This window comes from Symphodus melops, assembly GCF_947650265.1.
Source record: "Symphodus melops genome assembly, chromosome: 1".
NCBI classification, from domain to species: Eukaryota; Metazoa; Chordata; class Actinopteri; order Labriformes; family Labridae; genus Symphodus; species Symphodus melops.
The window spans coordinates 1,477,517-1,499,268 of NC_136691.1; the positions used below are offsets into that span (position 1 = coordinate 1,477,517).

General features: G+C 44.2%; 1 protein-coding gene across 1 annotated transcript; it reads right to left on the minus strand.

The window, feature by feature from the left end:
* Nucleotides 1–6,291: 6,291 nt before the first annotated feature.
* LOC306823748 (tripartite motif-containing protein 16-like) lies at nucleotides 6,292–7,974 on the minus strand (the record flags this gene model as incomplete). Its single annotated transcript, XM_079343557.1, has 1 exon — nucleotides 6,292–7,974. One exon carries the CDS (start codon nucleotides 7,972–7,974, stop codon nucleotides 6,292–6,294), a length of 1,683 nt encoding a protein of 560 aa, XP_079199683.1.
* Nucleotides 7,975–21,752: the final 13,778 nt, after the last annotated feature.

Consider the following 21,752-nt stretch of genomic DNA (forward strand, 5'->3'; position numbering starts at 1 on the left):
TATATATATATATATATATAACATGGTGATGAGTGTTGATGTTTTAGAGTAAAACTTGTACATATTATAATCTTTAAATGTTGACGAGTTAGTCTTTTTGCTCTTATAGTCCAAATGCTTGAAATGTTGTCCTGCTCTTATACTCTGATCATCTTTGCTGCCTGGGTGTTTAAATGTCTTTTAGTTGTGTTTGTGTGAGTGTGTGATGTGTTATATAAGCACAGGGAAACATGTTGGTGATTAAAAGAGGAAAACATGGAATGAAAATCAAACTGGGATCAATAAACAGATGATTGTGTGTTAATGGACTCCTGTTGACTTGTCCTTTCTTTGTAACATGTAAACTTTGTTTTAATCCAGAGATTACAAGTTTAGACTTTGATTTGTTTAAATGTTTGAATCATTCAGGATCCTATAAAAAAATCAGGTTATTTAAAAGCTGAAGTTCTACAGCAGAAAAATGAAGCAGATGCAGAAATGCAACCTCCTGCAGTACCTGGAGTGTCCACTAGAGGCTGGCTGCAGCAGCACAGGAAGTCACATACACACCCATTCAAAAAGCCTGTTTTTACAGCAGACATGAACATGTTTACAGCCTGCTTCAAAAAAACAAATAGGTGTGATTAGCTCATGTCTCCATCCACACACACTGTACGGGGGGGAATGTTTTGATGACTCATCAGTTTTGATTGGATGAAGGATCAGAGTTATTCACAATAAGGCGTGTAGGAGCAACGCTGAAAGATTCAACTTAGTTTCCTCATTTTCAGAGAAGCCTCGGGTAAAAGCTGCTCCACATTTAAGAAGAAAAAGTTAAAAAAAAAATTCCTCTGGTTTAAAAGCTGTTGACCAATACGGGGTTATTTATGTAGTTCCATGTATAATCGTAATTCTGTATAAGATTCTCTGAAAAGTTTTTAAAGGTGACATATTCTCCTCTTTATCAACCGGTTTAAATCAGTGTCAGAGCTCCTCTTCAACATGTGTGTGAAGTGTGTTGTTGTAAATCCACTCTGATCCTGTGTTTGATCATGTCTATAAACCCCTATATTTCAGCCCTGCTCAGAACAGGCTGTTTCTGTGTCTGTAGCTTTAAATATGTAAATGAGCTGTGTCTGACCACGCCCCCTCTCTGGAAGGGCTCGGGTGTACTCACTGCTTTCTGGCTCCATGTCCTATTGTTTACGGTGAGAAGGCAGACTCAGAGGGCAGAACAAACACCTAGCTGTGGGAGTGTCACCCACCTGGGGGAGGGGCTACTGCCCTTTGTGATGTCATGAAGGCACCTCCCTCCAGTCAGCTCAGCTTTGTGGCGTTCAGATTGTTTTTGTTGCTGCAGATGAAAGATGATGATCGAGACTGGAGGTGCCGATAAGGAGGCGGGAACAGCCCTCTCCAGTGTCTTGAATTTTCATTGTTATGCAATACGCATTACAGACTACAGTAGGTGTTTTTAGAAAAAAGGGTTCTGTGGACTTCTTGAAGAAAAACTATATGCTAAGGACTTCCCTGAGACACACATCATTGGATCATCTTTGTGTTTGTGTATCTTGATGATATTCTGATCTTCTCTCCTGATGAGAATACTCACATTCAACATGTTTGTCAAGTCCTGAAGCAGATGCTTCAGAGCCACCTCTTCGTAAAGGCAGAGAAATGTGAGTTTCACGTCACCACCGTGTCCTTTCTAGGTTTTGTTGTTTCACCTGCTGGCATTCAAATGGACCCGTCTAAGGTCAGTGCAGTTGCTGATTGGCCAACACCCAACAGCCGTAAGTTAGTTCAGAGATTCCTAGGCTCTGCTAACCTCTTTAGGAGATTTATTAGAAATTTCCTCTCCAGGAAGCTCTTTGCAGCTGAGACAAACTACAATGTGAGCAATCGTGAACTGCTAGCTGTTAAGGTAGCACTGGAGGAGTGGAGACACTGGCTGGAGGGGGCAGAGCAACCGTTTCTAGTTTGGACGGATCACAAAAACCTGGAATACATCAAGACCGCCAAACGTCTCAACTCCAGGCAAGCCAGGTGGGCTCTCTTTTTTACTCACTTTAATTTTGTTCTATCCTACCGTCTCTGGCTCAAAGAACATTAAACCAGACGCCCTTTCTAGACAGTTTGACTCTGACTCTGTCCCTAAGACACCCACCTCTATTCTTCCGACTTCCTGCTTTGTGGGAGCTGTTACCTGGGCAGTTGAGAGGAAGGTAAAAGACGCTATTGTTGGCATACAGACACCATCTGGTTGCCCCCCTAATCGTTTGTTTGTTCCAGTACCTCTCCGCTCTCGGGTCATTCATTGGGCACATACAGCTCGGATTTCCTGCCATCCTGGAGCTCAAAGAACAATGTTTATCATAAAACAACGCTTCTGGTGGCCTTCTATGCTACAGGACGTCAAGGAATATGTGGCGGCCTGTGTCGTATGTGCCTGCAGTAAGTCCTCCAGACGGGCTCCTTCTGGTCATCTGTGCCCTCTTCCAGTTCCTCTGCGCCCCTGCTCCGACATCTCTCTGGATTTTGTCACGGGACTGCCCCCGTCTGAAGGTAACACTACAGTCCTAACTGTGGTAGACAGATTTTCTAAGATGGCTCACTTTATTCCTCTGCCTAAATTGCCCTCCGCCAAGGGAACGGCAGAGGTTATGTTATTTCATGTTTTCCGTCTTCATGGGTTTCCTAAGGATGTAGTGTCGGACCGGGACCCACAGTTTGTGTCTAAGTTCTGGAAGGAGTTCTGCTCTCTGCTGGGAGCCAATGTTAGCCTGTCGTCCGGCTACCATTCACAATCTAATGGACAGTCGGAACGTGTTAATCAGGAGCTGGAGACTGGACTTCGCTGCCTGGTGGCCCAGAACCCCTCCACCTGGAGTAAACACCTCATCTGGGTAGAGTATGCTCACAATACTCTCCCTTGCTTGTCCTCAGGCCTTTCGCCATTTCAGTGCGCTTATGGTTATCAACCTCCTATGTTCCCTGCATTGGAAGCGTCTAATGTTCCTTTGGCTCATGCCCTCATTCGCCACTGCCGGAAGATTTGGATGGGGCCCAGACAGATGCTACTCCGTTCGTCTGCCCGCTACAAGAGAGCTGCTGACCGCAGAAGAACCCCTGCACCGACCTACTCACCTGGACAGAAGGTATGGCTCTCCACACGAGACTTATCTCTTCCAGTGGAGTCCCGGAAGTTGGCTCCACGTTTCATCGGTCCATTCCCAGTGTCCAAAGTGATCAACCCCGTGGTTGTCCGGCTTCAACTCCCTCGTACTATGAGGGTTCATCCCACTTTCCATGTTTCCCGGGTCAAACCTGTAAAGGAGAGTATGTTGGTCCCTGCCTCTAAACCCCCACCTCCTCCCCAGTTTATCGATGGCGGTCCTGTCTACAACGTGAATAGACTGTTGGGGATGCGTCGTCGAGGACGAGGGCGGCAGTACTTGGTCGATTGGGAGGGATACGGTCCCGAAGAATGATCCTGGGTCTCTGCCAGTAATATTTGTGACCCCTCCCTTATCCATGACTACCATCGTCATCATCCGGACCAGCCTGGGCCGTCCGGTGCCGTCCCTAGAGGGGGGGGTACCGACACATCCGTTTAGTCACTTAAGTTATGTTTGTTTATTTTCTATTTCATTCTTTGCCTGTTCCTGTTTTATTTTGTACTTACCCTTGTCTCTGTCTTCCAGATCCTGCTCCTCATATTCCTGCCTTGTGTGTCAACTCCGCCCGATTACCCTCACCTGTGTCTCGTCATTCCCTGATTGTCTGTCCATATATCCCTGTGTTTCATTCCTCACGTTGCCAGTTCGTAGTGTGTTCTCATGACCCTAGTTCCAGCAATTATTTTCCCTGTTAGATTATATGGTATTTTTGACCCTCTGCCTGCCTCTCGTTTGATTCTCTGCCTGCCCCTTTTTTGGATTTGTTTGCTTGTGAGGACTGACTTCTGTGTACCGACCTGGACCAATTTAAAACTACCCTTTTTTGGAATCTGTCGTTTTGAGTCTGCATTTGTGAGTCCCTGTGGTTCCTGGCCTTGACAATCACCACGCTGCTCACAGATTATCTTCAGCGTCGTGACAACTGAAGAAACTCAAGGAGACGATATGAAACTGAAGCATTGTTGGGATTTTATCTTGGATGAGGGACGACGCAGAATGACTCTCGTAGCTTCAGAGCTAACGTGCTAACAGAGCAGCAGGAGATGACTGCTGTTAGGACGTGTGGTTAAACAAACAATACTCCACATGCATGCAGAAATGTAAAGTCAAAGTAAGAAACAATAAAATATACTCTTCTACTTTTTACCTTTTCATCTTAAACAGAAATCCTTTAAAGAAATAATTGTATATATTAGGAGGTCATTTTAGTACCAGGGCAGAACTAGCCCCAGGTTCACTTTGGTGGGAAAAGGAATTTAATTTAAACATTTATCTTGTTGACAAAACCCAGGCCAGTTCTTCACTCTTTTTTTAAAGCTAAGCTAAGCTAACAGTCTGCAGGCCTCATATATGTAACATACTGGAGTTTGGCTTCAATCTTCTTGCCCCCCCCCCCCCCCCCCAAAAGCATCTTTAGTTGTCTGGGGCCATTATTTTAAACTCCATCATTTTTGTCATTAAAGAAAACATTTGAATTGCTCTTAGCTTGGATCATCTTGTAAAATATATCTCAGAGGCTGTACATATCATTTTGTATTAAAGTGCTAAATAAAGACATGCGATGGTTAAAGTGTGTCAGTTGTCCAGATGCTGTGGAGAGGCAAGAGTTCAAATATATTGAGACCACAGCTTGGAAATGCTGTCTCAGGCTAACTTTGAGTCAAGCTAACGACAGGCTGAGAGCTGGAGCTGAGGCGGGTTTTAAGCCTCCTGACAAACCGTTACACGGCGCCCACCTGTCAATCAGCTCAGCTACACGCCTTATTGTGAATAACTCTGACCCTTCTTCCAATCAAAACTGATGAGTCATCAAAACATTCCCCCCGTACAGTGTGTGTGGATGGAGACATGAGCTAATCACACCTATTTGGTTTTTTGAAGCAGGCTGTAAACATGTTCATGTCTGCTGTAAAAACAGGCTTTTTGAATGGGTGTGTATGTGACTTCCTGTGCTGCTGCAGCCAGCCTCTAGTGGACACTCCAGGTACTGCAGCCAGCCTCTAGTGGACACTCCAGGAACTGCAGCCAGCCTCTAGTGGACACTCCAGGTACTGCAGGATGTTACATTTCTGCATCTGCTTCATTTTTCTGCTGTAGAACTTCAACTTTTAAATATCTTGATTTTTTATAGGATCCTCAATGAGTCAAACATTTAAACAAATCAAAGTCTAAACTTGTAATCTCCGGATTAAAAAAAAAGTTTACACGTTACAAAGAATTACTGCAGGTTGAGTAACAAACTGTTTTTGTTGCCCCCAGTCCTGGACTGTGCAGGTGAGTGTAACATGATCCATCAGCAAACATCTCAAAGTGACCCTTTCAAACCTGCAGAGGGACAGAGCAAACATCAGCTCTTTGTTTGAATCGGACTCTTTAGGAAATGTTCGAGTCTTTCTGGAAGTCGGTGAAGACTCTCTGATTCCTCAGTGAGCTGCTTCCTGTCTCTACTAACATAACATAACGATAGGAGACCATTTAAAGGATCATTGTCACATTTCTGGCAGTAATTTTAGTTTTTAATTCTGCCAACATTCCTGCAGTTATAAACAAAGTATCTGAGAAAAATGTTAAAGTTATTTTTTTAAGTCAACAGGAGTCCATTAACACACAATCATCTCTTTATTGACTGATGCCAGTTTGATTTTCATTCCATGTTTTCCTGTTTTAATCACCAACATGTTTCAATGTGGTTATATAACACATCACACACTCACACAAACACAACTAAAAGACATTTAAACACCCAGGCAGCAAAGATGATTAGAGTATAAGAGCAGGACAACGTTTCAAACATTTGGACTATAAGAGCAAAAAGACTAACTCTTCAACATTTAAAGATTATAATATGTACAAGTTTTACTCTAAAACATCAACACTCATCACCATGTTTTATATATATATATATATATATATATATATATATATATATATATATATATATATATATATATATATATATATCAACTCAGACAATTATCAGAGACAGAGAAATCCTTACATAGTTGTAGTGGTCTTTGTCTTTTGTCCACACAATATCACACACACACACACACACACACACACACACACACACACACACATACACATATTTTAAACACAGAATTAAATCTGCTGTCCCTCAAATGACTTCTGTCTATTTCAGTGTACACAACTCAGCAGAGTCTCCAGGACTATAACCAAACCTGAGTCCAGCATGTAGAGGCTGAGTGAATGTGGTCTGGACTCTGTGGAGGAGAGTCATGGTTTTAGAGATGCTGTAGAAGGACAGAATACCTGCTCTGTGATCCAGGTACACTCCTACTCTGGAGGACCGAGGACCTGAGACAGGAGTCCTGACTTTGTTGTACCAAAAGTCATAACTGTTGTTGGAACAAAATAACCTCCAAGATTTGTCATTATATCCAAACACACACTCATCCCCTGTTCTGCTGATATTCTTGTATGTGGCTGCTACATAAACTCTTCCTCTCCACTCCACCTCCCAGTAACAACGTCCAGTCAGACTCTCTTTACTCAGGACCTGAAACCAACATCCAGTGAATCTGTCTGGGTGACTAGAATAAGACTGGGTCTGATCTGTAAATGTTACTTTTCTGTTCCAATCAGATAATAACAGATGTGTGTTTACTGTGTTTGGATCCAGTGTGATGTCACATGAATATTGTAAGAACTCAGCTCTGGTCTTGGGCTCTGGTTCTGGTTCTGGTTGTGACAGTAAAACATCCACTTCAGTCAGTGTCTGTGAGACGTTTGTCCATTTGTCTTTCAGGACGTCCTGTAGTTTATCTCTGACTTCTGACACAGCTGCTGTCACGTCCTCAAAGTACCTCAGAGGACGGATCTTGATGATGGATGAGTTTGTAGATTCACTGACTGCTGACACTGAGGGGTAGTCCTGTAGAAACTGGATGTGGTCCTGTGTGTGTGACAGCTTCTCCATCTCAGCGTCTTTCCTCTTCAGCTCAGTGATCTCCTGCTCCAGCTTCTCCTGACGCTCTCTGACTCGACTCACTTCAGTTTGCTGCTGGGATCTGACCTGCTGCGTCACATCAGAGCGTCTTTTCTCCATGAGACGGATCAGCTCAGTGAACATCTTCTCACTGTTCCTCACTGTTTTATCAGCAGAGCCATTGATAGCCTCCACCTCCTGTTGGAGCAGCTTCACATCTTTCTCTCCGTCCTGGATTCTCTGCTGCGTGTTTAGTCGACTCACCTCGAGCTCTCTCTGCTTCTCGCTCCTTTCTGCTGCAGCTGAGACTGTGTCGTGACCTTTGTGTTCGTCCACAGAGCAGAGATAACAGATAGACTGCTGATCAGTACGACAGAACATCTTCATCACCTCATCATGACGAGAGCAGACGTTCTCCTGGAGCTTCTTGGACGGCTCCACCAGCTTGTGTTTCTTAAAGACAGGTAGTTCATGATGAGGCTGGAGGTGATTCTCACAGTAAGAGGCCAGACACTGCAGACAGGACCTACAGGCTTTCAGTTTCCTCCCGGTGCAGACATCACAGGCCACGTCTTCAGATCCAGCATAACAGTGATCTGCAGGAGCAGCTTGGAGTCCAGTCTTCTTCAGCTTCTCCACTAAACCTGCCAACATGGTGCTTTTGTCCGGGTCAGGCCTCTCTCTGAAGGTCTTTCTGCACTGAGGACAGCTGTAGATTTTCTTGTCCTCCTCTTTATCCCAGTGGCCTTTAATACAGTTCATGCAGTAGCTGTGTCCACAGGTAAGAGTCCTCGGATCCTTCAGGAGATCCAGACAGATGGAACAAGAGAAGGATTCCCGGTCCAGCTGAACTCCTTTCTGCGCCATTTCTCCTCTCTGTAACAACGACTGTGTGAGATTCACTTCAAGTTTCACCTCTGATCTACAAAACATGTCTGTGCATGTGACTGTGCAGCGTTTGTTGGTTACACCCAACTCTAATCCGTAGATCTGAAGGGCAGGGAACCAGGTAATATGAGGACAGAGTGCAGCAGGCTGTGTGTGAGAGCAGGAAGAAGAGGGAGGGCTGATCAAACTACGATTCATTACAGGAAGAGAAGCAAAGCTGAAAGATTAAACTTAGTTTCCTCGTCTTCAGAGAAGCCTCGGTTAAAAGCTGCTCCACATTTAAGAAGAAAAAGTTACTTCTTTTTTTCTCTGGTCTAAAAGCTGTTGACCAATACAAGGTTATTTATTCATTTCCATGTATAATCATCATTCCGTATAAGATTCTCTGAAAGGTTCTTAAAGGTGACATATTCTCCTCTTCATCAACCACTTTAAATCAGTGTCAGAGCTCCTCTTCATCGTGTGTGTGAAGTGTGTTGTTGTAAATCCACTCTGATCCTGTATTTGATCATGTCTATAAACCCCTCTATTTCAGCCCTGCTCAGAACAGGCTGTTTCTGTGTCTGTAGCTTTAAATATGTAAATGAGCTGTGTCTGACCACGCCCCCTCTCTGGAAGGGCTCGGGTGTACTCGCTGCTTTCTGGCTCCACGTCCTATTTTTTACGGTGAGAAGGCAGACTCAGAGGGCAGAACAAACACCTAGCTGTGGGAGTGTCACTCACCTGGGGGAGGGGCTACTGCCCTTTGTGATGTCATGAAGGGAACATCTCCAAACAGCCTGTTTGAGCACACATTTTCTAAAAAGTGGAGCAGGCAGAAGACAGAGAGGGTGGACTTTTCTCTTCATTGGGGCGTTTGTAGACAGAGGTTTGTTTACGAATTTTGCAATATACATCCATCCAATTTGTACTTATCCTGGGCCAGGTGGCGAGGGCAGCAGTTTAAAGAGAGACACCCAGACTTCCCTTGCCCCAGAGACCTCCCTTGCCCCAGAGACTTCCCTCGCCCCAGAGACTGTTGGACAATCACAGGTGACATCTTAACTGTTTGACGCACCTCACACTGCTGACTACAAACACTCCCATCAAACGGCTCAGCGCTGCCACCCAGGTTCTCCTGCCTGACCCCTCCCTCCAGTCAGCTCAGCTTTGTGGCGTTCAGATCGTTTTTGTTGCTGCAGATGAAAGATGATGATCGAGACTGGAGGTGCCGATAGGGGGTGGGGACAGCCAAGTGTTCTGGGGACTTTTTGAAGAAAAACTATCTTCTGGGGAATTCCCTGAGAAACACATCATTGGAACTTTTTTCTTTCTTTCATCCACTACCATGGTACCGAATCTGAAGCAGGAGCTGAAAAGGTTCTTCTTAACGGGGTTCTAGTACCTAAAATAGTTCCTGCAGTGCAGAATGAATAAAAAAAAGGAGAAGGGTCGAAAGGGTTCCTAGAACTATGATTAAGTTCCTGCGGTCCAAGTGCCTATTGTCCGACTATAAAGTTCAATCAACAAGAAACACAAATTAAATATTCTGAGCTGTGGAACCTTTTCTACTGGTCAATAGATCTGTTTTTGTGTTTTGTTTATCTTATGATCCTCCTTTTAGAAGTAAGACCTGGGCTCAAACACATCACCACAAACTCTCTCAGTATTTGACCCGAGGATTAACACCACAAGGCTTTTTAGATAGCCGAGATAGAGAAAGGGGAGGGGGTTCTTCCAACAGAGTAAATCTCAGGTTTCATGGTTAATGGAAGTTTCCTTTTGGTACCTGAAGGCCTCACAGTGCTGACATGTCAGAAATCTGTGTAATCTACAGATTGTTTCTGACTGTTTAAAATCCAGAGAAAAGGCAGAGCACTTCCTGTTTGTCTTTTATCTAAAAATGTTAATCTTAGAACAAAAATGAAGGCATTCAACTTTTTCCACCTGAGCAGGTTTTCCTCTTTACAGAAGCTGTGAAGCGTTCAGAGAGTCAGAGAACTTCTATTTCAGCCTTTATGAGTCTCATGTTTTACCTGCCGGTATCAGCAGATTACCAACATGTTCAATACGTTTTCCAGCTCACAACTTAAAGGCACAGTGTCCACCTTTTTTTTTTAAAATTTTTTATCTTAACTTCTTTTTAATCTTAAGAGAGTTTTCACTGCAGGCGGCTGTCCAGCGTCTTTTTTTTTCTGAGCGGCTGCTCCGACCGCTCAGGTTAAAAATCTTTCAACTTTTCAGAAAGGCGCAGCTGACTTCACCGGCGCTCTTTTCCAAATGTATGAGATTCCTGCTATTTTTTTTTTTTTTACCCGAATCCTCTTTGCTCAGGGTCTGATCAGGAAATCTCAAATATAAATCATGCAGTCAGCCTGCTGCCCGGGGAAACACGCGAGGTGGACACGAGTCCTTACAGAGTATTTAAAGTCCCACCATGGTCATCTTTTATTTGATGAAGATTTGAGGTAATCCGTGGACACTATGATGTGACGAGTGTCCAGGGACTTTGAGCACATGTGAAGTGTTTTTGCTTTTAAAATATTGGACTAAATATTCTTAGCCTTCCTGCGTTTCTGCTTTTTGGAACTACAAAGTATTTTATGTAAATAAAAGGCAGGAAGGAAGAGTATGAGGAAGTTCAGCGTTTTCATTGACTGTTAAGATCTTACTTTGCATCTTATGTGAAAATGTCGACAGTATGCAGACGACGTCTTGATGAGCGCTCGTCAAATATTAGTTTGCTTTCATTAAAAACAATCAAAGCTTCACATGAAACTGAACTACAGATCTCCTCCTTCACTTTCCGAACACGTGAGCGAGGATAGACCACCCAGCTCGTCGGGGCTCAAACTGGGTCCACAGAGGGCTGTTTCACTGTTTCCACAGGTCACTTTTAAAATCTGTGAGCCAGGAGGAAGACTGTGCGTGTTTGAGTAAGTGTGTGTTTGCTCCAACCAGCAGCTTCAGAGAGAGTAATCGTCTTTCTTGTTCTTATAAGAGAAGTCAGTTTTAGCACGCTGGTTTAAATTCCAAACTGTGAGTAGCAGACGGACAGCAGAGGGTGATAAATCTGCTCTGAGATGAGTTACTGCAGCTCAGGGACAGCTCGGGGGGGGGGGGGTTTGGACATGTGGACAGAGCCAAGACAATCACGCCTTCGTTGATGGAAAATATCCAACCACGCAAAGAAATAGTCCCTCCGAGGATTCCCTGACGCTCACAGACACGTGAAGAGAAAACAAAAAACTGCAACTTAGAGAGTCAAATTTCTCAACACGTCGGAGTTATCACTTCGGATGGTTTTTTTTTTATCTGCGTTGAATCCAACAGCGTGGCTTTAAATCAAGTACCACAAATTCATAAACATGGGTCTGAAGGTACAAGAGGGTCCTTGTTGACTTGAAACCTTCAACAACTTCATGGTCAATTCCATTTTTGGGGAGATTTATTTAAACTCATCAGACGAGTAGAAAAACGTGTATTTTCTTTTTTAACCATGTGCAATATTAACTTGTTTGTTTCTTTGGTGTCCAATTTACAAGATTAACCTGACCGGTGTGTTTTATATATTTTAACTGAAATATATTTAGTGCAACATTTTTATTCAGCACATTTCACTTTGAACTGAGTGTGTATTTAACTGCATTACTGATCCATATTCTTGTTTGTAAATGTGGTTATATTGATTGTATATTTGTACATTATTGATATTGTTGACATGGCGTTTACTGGATGTTTCAACAGTATTTTGCTGGACTTGTACAATGATGATAAATAAATGTCATCTCACCCTGTTTTGAAAAAAAAAAAAAAAAAAAAAGGCTGAAATTGCTGCGCTGCAAAAATCAGCAGTTTCCGGATTTTTTTTCCTGGTTTATTTGAATTTGCATACATGAACATTTTGGCACATGTTTTGATGTTTTAAACCCGACTCACTCTACATGGTTTGTCAAACTACAGTAAGTTTGACAGTACTGTATATCTTGCAGCTTCACCAGACTGTGTAGATGATGTAGATCCCATTTGAAAAAAAAAAAAAAAAAGAAACGAAAGATGCTCGCCTTGAGCTTGCTGCATCATCGCTCGTGGTCCTCCTGGGTGTGCTGGCTGACACACATGAAGGAGCGGCGGGATTCCTCAGCCCTGTGTTTTGTCTGCGGTGCATGTCCTGCACACTCACCGCCCACTGATGTGCGTCTCTTTGACGCAGGGCGCGCGGAGGAACCGTAAGAGACCTCGGGGACGACGAGAGGCTGAGATCAAAGACGACAACTCGCCGGCTCAGCTGCTTGACTTGGACACAGCCGGCAGGAGTCATAACACACACGGGTGGAGCTGACTTCATGACATCATGGGGGAATAATGGAGACGTGGATCTCGCTCTGCTGTAAAAACAATACAGAGACTTGTAACGTTTTTCAGAGGAGTAAATGATCTCACAGGTCGGTGTAAATCCTTCAATATGAAAAACCTGCAGCCGCCTGAGAGGATAGTTTGCAGCATGTCTGTGTCAGGGGGGGATGAAGACTACATTGTTGGTACTAAGACAGAGTGAGGACTCTAGAGTCTGTCGGGGCCCCTCGCAAAAATCAAGCAGGCCCACCAACCAGCGTTCAGCAGTGCAACGAGGCGAGGCTGTTTCTGCAAAATGTGCACATTCTCTGCCCCTGCTTTGGGGCCCCCTACTGGTGAGAGAGAGAGAGAGAGAGAGAGAGAGAGAGAGAGAGAGAGAGAGAGAGAGAGAGAGAGAGAGAGAGAGAGAGCGAGAGAGAGAGAGAGAGAGAGAGAGCGAGAGAGAGAGAGAGAGAGAGAGAGAGTCCCCTCTGAAGTGGTCTGAGCTCCTCCGGTCAGACCGTCCACAGCTGAAAACACTGCCTGTGTTTACGTTTGACATCAATCTTCTGTCGGAGACACTTTGAGTCCTTCAGGGAGCAGATGATCGACGGACAGGGAGAAAACTTCTTTTAGACTGTAAAAAAAAAAAAAAAAAAAAGTCTTAACAGGCTGTTAGGATGGAAAGAGAGAGAGCACCGTCAGCCACATGTTCATATTTAAAGCCTCTCGTCTCATGGGAGATGTTTTAATGGGCCTTTTAGTTTATTTGTTGAAGTCCTCGTAAGTAAATCCTGGATCGTCCAGGAACCTGGACCTCAGACCCACACAGAGACCCCTCTGGCACTCCTACGCAGACACGTTCCAGCTCTGGTGCTGTTTCATGTAGTGACTCCAAAAATCACAAAATCACGGAGTTTTATGGATCCACATGTGGACTCTTTCACAGAGTCTGAGCTCAACGGAGCAGAGGAGGGAAACATCACAGTTTGTGGTTTGAGAAAAAAACGATTCATGGTCTTTTCATGACGAGAATGTGAAGAAATCAGTCATGTAAAAACAACGGAGATAACAATTCTCCAAACATTAAAAATTAGGACCAATTCAGAAATGATAGAATATAACGTCAGCAGAAATCAGTTTCTAATATTAAGTCTTATAATAGTTCCTCCTGTGCACAAGTTAAACCTTTAATCACTGTGCTCAAATATTCATGATGGTACATTTAGTTAAATATTGGAGCCGTCTTATTTTTATTTTTGCTGCCCCTTCAGATTGTTTCATGCAGACTGTTTCTGAAAAAGTACTTTTTAAGTATTTTTTTTGTTTCACAGATTCTTGAACTTTTGAATAAAACTTTGTGTCACAGGTGGAAAGTGCACGACTTCTCCGTCAGCCTACCTGTATTTTTATGCATTTATTTTTGCACATCTGTTCACGGCAGTTTGGAGGCTGATTGCTTCACGGAAGCTTTTCTCTCTCTCTGGTTAAAAAAAAATAAAGACTTGTGGGCTTTTCGGTCATTAACACTCGACTCTGCAGTGTGACACGGCAGCTGGTCGTCATCACGACTCGTCTCACCTGCGATCACGTCTCAGACTTAACGGGATTTCTCCTGCAGATCCCCGCGAGGATGCAGACAGAGGCCTCGTGCTGCTGAATGCATGATGAGAGAGGAGATCTGAGAGGGGGGGTGAGCCCCTTTTATTTCCTCCTTTCCACCTTTAATGCCTCCTTCCTCACGGAGGGGAAGAAAACTATCTATCTATCTATCTATCTATCTATCTATCTATCTATCTATCTATCTATCTATCTATCTATCTATCTATCTATCTATCTATCTATCTATCTATCTATCTATCTATCTATCTATCTATCTATCTATCTATCTATCTATCTATCTATCTATCTATCTATCTATCTATCTATCTATCCCAGATATAAAATGTTGTCTTTGCTGCCCTCTAGTGGTGTAACATCCTGCTGCAGCGTTATAACAGACGGCCACCTCGCCTTTTTCACTTCCCATGCTCCTCCCTCTTCATTTCATTTTTTTTTAAATTCTATGCACAAATATTTATCCCCTTAAACTTCTGTGTGTAAAAGCTGATTACACTACGGTGGCCAACAAGGGTCAAACACGCTCGAAAGTTATGAAGTTGGGGAAATGAGATGCTTCTTTAGAAACACACACAACAGAGTCTAATGCACATAATACAAAACAATATGCAACACTGCACAGTTGGTGTATACGCTGCATGTAACTTGTCCAGCTTGTGTTTTTGCACTTCGGCCTGCAGATGGCGCCACTCGTCTGCTCGTTTTGCTCCTTCAGAATGAAAGCGTGTAAACCCTCTGCTTCAGTAGGAGTTCAGCCGTCATTTTAACCCCTGCAGCAAAAAATTCAACACGGGAGATCCACGTGCATCATAACACTGAGTGCTGGTGAAATATATTTAAAGATCGATTTTGTTTTCTTATCACAAAGAATTTTTTGACTCAACACAGGAAACAAGACAATCACAGAGATTTGAGTGCCTGAAGACATTCCTCCATCATGAAGGATGTCGGCTTTTTCTTCGATCGGTGACCTTCCTCGTCACCTCTGCACCATCTTGAGACCACGTCACCTGCAGGATCCATGAAACCCTCCGGTGTGCATGAAGCAGCTGCTCCTTCCCCCCTCTCACTCAGAGAGGCAGCTGGTTTTTCTCACTGTGATCCTTTTGGAAGATTTAAAGATTTGGAAGGATCAACCTGAGAAGATGCTCGCTGACACCCGTCAGAGGTGATCCACCTGTGTGAGCTGTGACCAACGGAGAACATTTATCTTTTTAAGCTCACTCGCATGTTGGATAGGAGCTTTTTTCTTCCCAACAACAAACCTGCATCCTCTATCTCTTACATCATTATTAACCAACTGATGTTGAGCAGTTTATTATTAAAAGTTTAACCTAACATTGAGCTAAACCAGGATGATAACTGTACAGGTTGACGGAGCAACATTTGGAGACTTCAGACGTAGATGGTGAGCGTCATGCCGACTTGTGAATCAGAGGATTAGGCAGAAAGAGAATTGTGTTTCTTTAATATTTAACCTCGGAGGATGCAGCTTTGTCTTCGGTCCTCTCCGGTTCTTTTGTCCCGGAGTTTTGATATCTCGCTCGGTGTGTTTGCGGCTTCGTTAACAAAGAGCCGATAATCTGCTGATAACACACACACACACACACTCAGTGACACAGATGTGTTTATCAGACCTCTGTGTGCTTTGCATTGAATGACCCTGCTCGTGGATGTTAAGTGGAGGTCAGAAACAAGGCGAGGGATGAGTGGGGGGGCGGGATGATATATGTTTAATGAAAAGACTCCGAATGCAGAATGAGCTCTTCATCATGACGGTCACTTCTGGCTGAAAAAACCCCCCCCCGCCAGAGTCAAGAATTCAGAAAATGGAAATGCAATCATCCAATCACTGGCTATCATTTCCATTTCTCAACAGTTTATTATTTTACACTTTATTTGAGCTAAAAATCCAGCCTGGAAAAGAAAAGGCATGAGATAGCAAGCTGCAGCTAGCATGGAAGCTAACGTTACAACGCCTGTTTCTGAAGCCTCAGTTAAAAGCACAAAACGTTCCTACAATGTCACATGATGACGCGGGTAGAGCTGTAAATAGTTTGAAGATGTTATTAAAGTTCAGGTTATCCAGAACTTTTTTTTTTTTTTCTGGAACTTTCCTGTAATGTGATGAAAGAACTTCAACAGCCATGACGATGCTAACGGCCGCACGGTTAGCGCTGTTACCCGCTCGCCGGTCACTTCGAGCTTACAGAGAGATTCAAAACTTTTAAGAGAGCTGCACAGTCCTGATTGGTTCAGCAGCAGACATGTCATGTTTGTTTCTTTACATCACAGCTGATCATTTTTTAATGTAACATTAAAAAACAAGTAACTGTCCGAAAGCGTGTGACGCTAGCTTTAGACGCTAGCTCAGTCTGTTAGCCTGTTAAATGAGCTCTCACTCAGGTGCTCACACATAAAGTGAAAAGGTGAGAATACATCACACACACACACACACACACACACACACACACACACACACACACACATGCACTCCGATTGATAAGAAAATATCTGAAAGTTTTGTCCGTGCTCTCAGGTCATCCGAGGATCTGACCGGCGGAGAAAAGGAAACGAGATTTACAGAAAATGCACCAAAAAAAAAAAAAAAATCCAAGGCTGTTGAGATCTCTTGACTTTTAATTTTGAAATCTTCATCTTTTATCTCCGTTTTTTTTTCTTCTTCTGAACGTCAAAGCGGTGAGAACGCCGACGTGACGTCTTTGAGCCGCAGATACTTCATGAAATCTTATATAAACAGCCGTTTTCCATTCACGGAGATGTACAATGACGCTTTCTTGAGGTGAAAGGAGCTTAAGCGTCACTCTGGGTGCCTTTCAGACCTCGGCCACCCAGAGAGTCTGAGTCTGTGGGCTTTTTTTTTTTTTTTTTTTAAGGTGGTGGTTAAAAAAATTGGCAGGGCAATGGTCAACTACGACTAAACGTCAGAGCGATTGGCCGTGATTGTTGACTTCATTCTCCCACGTTTGAAGTGAGGAAACACTCGACGAGCGGCTTGATATCTGGATGAACATCCGTCCACGTGAGAGTTTATCTGCCGCTCCACGTGTGCGTTAAACGCAGCCAACCGCCTCAAAGCTCGACCAGCCAAATACAACAAATCAGAGCGGGTCACCTGATGGTACAGTTTCACAGAGAAAAGGATCTAAAAGACATGAAACCGGTTATCTGTAGTGTCGTCTAATAGCTCGAGAAGCAGACCCGCCGAACAAAAAGAGGCCTGAGACGGCGCCTTGATTCATGGGAAAGCCTCGCCTCTGCCTTTGTGGTCGCTCCTCCACTGAGCAAATACTCCAAACTGTTCATTCCCCGCCGCCCGGCCCTTTCTCTCCGCCCGCACATTGTCTTCCCGCCGGGGGGAAGATTGCTCTCAGAGCCACTGAGCAAACAGAGGAGAAAAGGAGCCTGCCATCTTTGCTCTGTTCCCAGGAGAACTCGCCTTTTTTTCATTTTTTTTTTTCTTATTTGAGCTCCAAGCTGTCGAGCTGAGCCGAGGGTTTGATGTCAGAAAGCTGAATTAATTGCTTTAAGCCAAAAGGGCGGGCCACCCATCACCAAAACGCTCCCCGAAATGCTTTACTGGAGATTATTAAAGCTTTCCAGATACACAAGGTGTCCAAATATCAAGCAGGAGAAAGAGTCAGACATTTTCAATCCACAGTTTTTTTGAAGGATTACATCCTGAGATGGTTCTTCCACAGATTCTCTGCCACATTAAAACACTCAGTCAGAGCTCCTCTGCGGCTCACGTCAAATCTTTTCTACGTCGTTCGGCGTGTGGAAGTTTTGTCGCTGTGTGGACTGAAACGGAGAAGTTAGCGTTAAAGTTTGTAAAAGGCTGACTTCACAAGACGTCGATCAAGAGCATGCTAACCGAGGCAGAGGCCTCATCTTAGATCGTCACACTGCAAAGGTCTCAGCCGGTGGATTGAAATTATTAGCTCTGTTATAAATGTTTTCCTTCTAATCACAGAAATGGAGCCAATCAGAGGTCTCGAGAGCAGCTTTGGTTTGAGATCTTGAGACTTTCTCAGGTGACTCAAACGTCTCGGCGAGGAATGTTTGGTTCTAAAAAGGTTCTGGGGATACAAATATTTTCAGCTGGAAGTTCTCGTTAAGCTTCTGGGATAACATTGTGATGATCCATCCATCTATCCATGATCTCTACTGCATATCTCCTCCTTTGGGAGGGTTTGCAGAGAGAGAGAGGGGGGTGGGGGGTGGTGGGGGGGGGGGTGCAATCGCAGCTGTCACCGGACGAGTGGCGGTGACAGCCATGCGTGCACGCACAGGCGAGGAGATGCTGCACTCAGAAAGACGTCACCCAGGTTTCACATCAAACATGTTTTTAATCTGAACTGTATCGAGTGCTAGAACAGGCTGCTTCCTCCCTGACGGATCAGCCTGCTGCAGCTGCTGCAGACTTTTAACATAACTGAAGGTCTTGTTTGCAGTTTGAGGCCGTAAAGAGCAAGAGAAGCATTCATTTCAGTCGGCAGCTAAAAAAAAGTCCTCACAGGAGCTGTAAGATTATTAAAATGGCGTCTGTTTTTTTTTTTTTTACTCTTTTTCTGCATCCTGCTGTTTCCTTTTTTTTTCGACATCCAGTCGCAGCAGACATCACGTCTCTCTGCGATCACTTGTACAAACCAAATAAAAAATTAAACCCTATATACCCCTCTGCAGTTAGTCTCTCTCTCTCTCTCTCTCTCTCTCTCCCTCTCTGCTGGAAAACCAATCGAGCGCCTGATGGAGCTGAGTGTAAATATGAGGGAGAGAGTCAGGTTTACTCAGAGCACACACAGCCTGACTGCAGCAGGAGAGCAGAGGCTGAATCTGCAGAGAGGACAAACAGGTCTGATGGGGGGGGGGAGGAAGAGGTCTGTCCTGTTTTCTCATCAGTGTGTGGTCCTCCTGCTCTTTGTCCTGCAGCCAGCGTCCTGTTCTGCCCTCTGTTTGGAGGACACGTCAGGACTTCTGGACCGGACTGATCATTAACCTTCTTTTATCAAACTGTGTTTTCGCCGTCTTTTGTTGCACCTGTGTTTGGCCTCGTGTGTTTTTTTTTATTTTTAAATTTCTACCTTCTGAAAACAAAATGCATTTATCATCGTCTGTTTACGTGCAGCTCTGTTGAAAGTGATCTCGATCACACTGCACAAACTCCTGCAGAGAAAGCTGCCAAAAGGAAGCTCGCACGTTGAACCCATCCAGCAACAAAACAGAAGCACAAAGTGTGGTGATCGAGTCAGCCTCTCTCTGACCTCTCTCTCTCTTTAACGTCTGAGACTCCGCCCCCCCTCCTCCTCCCGTCTGACGAGGACATTTGTGAACAGAAAACTCGGGAAGACCTGAAAAAGTTCATGAAAGAAGTGCATGTGACCTTCTGAAACATTTCCAGGTGGGAAGGCGATCCTGCCGCAGTCCTACTCTGAACACAAACAACCTTTTTAAGGAGACAAAGGATGAGATTATCTAAACGCATTTAGGGGACATCACACTCTGTATGAATTTATGGAGACACAATTAGTTAAAAATGAAACGTTAAGGTTGGAAACAACATGAAATAAAGATGAAAAATGTAGCTTCCGTTTCCTCCTGCTTCATATTTGGAAAAGCTGACATGCAAACAAACACATATTTGTTTTGAGCGCTGCATGCATTATGTGTTGAAACGGCCCTTGTTTTATTCCCTGCATGGTTTGCACAGCTCTGTAGGAATAACCGTGCACGCAGGGCTTCAGCGTGGACAACCCTCATATGTATGCGTGTGTGCGTGTGCGTGTGTGTGGTAAACGCTCCTTGTCCAAACACAGCATCGCGGCTCAGCTCTGACCTCGAGTCGCTCTGCATGCAGCCTTCCCATTATCTTGCACAGAGAAAGGTCATTATTATTCATAACGGTGCTGATTGCTTTTCTTAAACAAACACACGCTTGAGTCTGAAAAACCCTCCTCTCACCTCCGAGCCGCTCCGAGCCTTTGTTAGAGGGGAACATTTTACCTTCACATTCCTCCCCAGAACTTCTCCAAAGAAATACATGTTATATTTATATTGTTTTATGTTTGTTTCATGCTCGTAAAGTCGTACAGTGTTTCTACTGTTTGAAATATTTGAACCCAGAGCTCCTTGTTTTTAACGCACTGCTGCGAATTCACGTCTACTTTACTTCCTGCAGCATCACAGGAAGTGAGACATGGACTTGAGCTTGTGTTGTTCTTTTCTAGTCTTCACATTCACACACTGATGGTAGAGGCTGCTGCAGAGTAAAGAGTCCATCAGTATGAACTCATCCATTCATACACATTCACACACTGATGGTAGAGGCTGCTGCAGAGTAAAGAGTCCATCAGTATTAACTCATCCATTCATACACATTCACACACTGATGGTAGAGGCTGCTGCAGAGTAAAGAGTCCATCAGTATGAACTCATCCATTCATACACACTCACACACTGATGGTAGAGGCTGCTGCAGAGTAAAGAGTCCATCAGTATTAACTCATCCATTCATACACATTCACACACTGATGGTAGAGGCTGCTGCAGAGTAAAGAGTCCATCTGTGTTAACTCATCCATTCATACACCGCCGACAAAGCAGTCGGAGTGACTCAGGGTTTAAGCGTCTTGCCCAAGGACACATCGGACATGTCGCTGCAGGAGCTGGGGATCGAACCCTCGGCCTTTCAATTGAGAGACGACCGACTCAGGTGAAAGAATTCATGCCGTTCTCTTCTGGAGGAGTAGCTGAATATTTTTGTCTGCAGCCTCCTCAGGTTCATAAAGTTTTTTTTAATTTGAATCGTCAGGCGCATAGCTGACTGATGTGTGCACACTTCTAATTTAAAACCTTTTTTTTTTTTAAAAATATGGAGACTTAAACTACACAGAGAGAAGCTAACCAAAACGTCTTTTTGCCACACATTGATTCTGTCAGCAGATTTAATCCAAACAGGCCTCTGATAGGCCGAGTGTGGACGCTCTGTCTCATGCTTACATACGAGGGACGGTCTCAGTCTCGCCTTGCTATGTTTACTCTGTTTGATCCCTGAATGTCTTGGTGTTGTCTCGGAGCACCTGGGTCTCAGGTACGTCCTGGTCTCGGTTAGTCTGGAGCGGTCGTCTGGCTTTGATCAGCTTTGGGAGCTAACTGAAAAAGAGTGAAATTAGCCTCTCCTCTTCTTCAGGTCTCCTGACATCGTCCCGTGCTCCTCGTCGGACTCTGGATGTGGCTGTAAAGCTGTGATGACAGTTTTTAAAGACAGTGGACCTGTGGTGCATGTTCACAGCTCTGGGATTAAAACATGTTTTTATGTATTTGCAGCATCTCTGAAGAGCTGAAGTGAAATGTTTTCATCTGTAGGATCCTTTAAACGCCCGTGTGTCGGTCCTGGTCTTTACCCCAAAAAACATCAATCAATATCACGAGATGCATCGTATCGTGGGGTCGTGGGATATTCACAGCCCTGATGGGTCATTAACAGCCTAACTGATGCAATCAGGCTCCTACAATTTAAGGACGTGAGGATTACATCGTGAAATGTTACGGTCGTGTTAATAAACGTATTTAGTTGAAAATCAGCCGTCGTTAATTTGGGGATTTGTTTGTGGCCCAGAAAGCCTTCGAGCCCCCCCCCCCCCCCCCCCTTCACTGTGAGCCTGTTAATGTGATTTAAGAGGAAACACTTCACCCTCTTACACTCATGAACGTGATCATGAACCTCATCCCGCTGCACGCCGCCGCCTCACGCTCCCGTTGAAAACAGATTTGTGTGGCAGAGAAAAAACCATCAAGGAGGA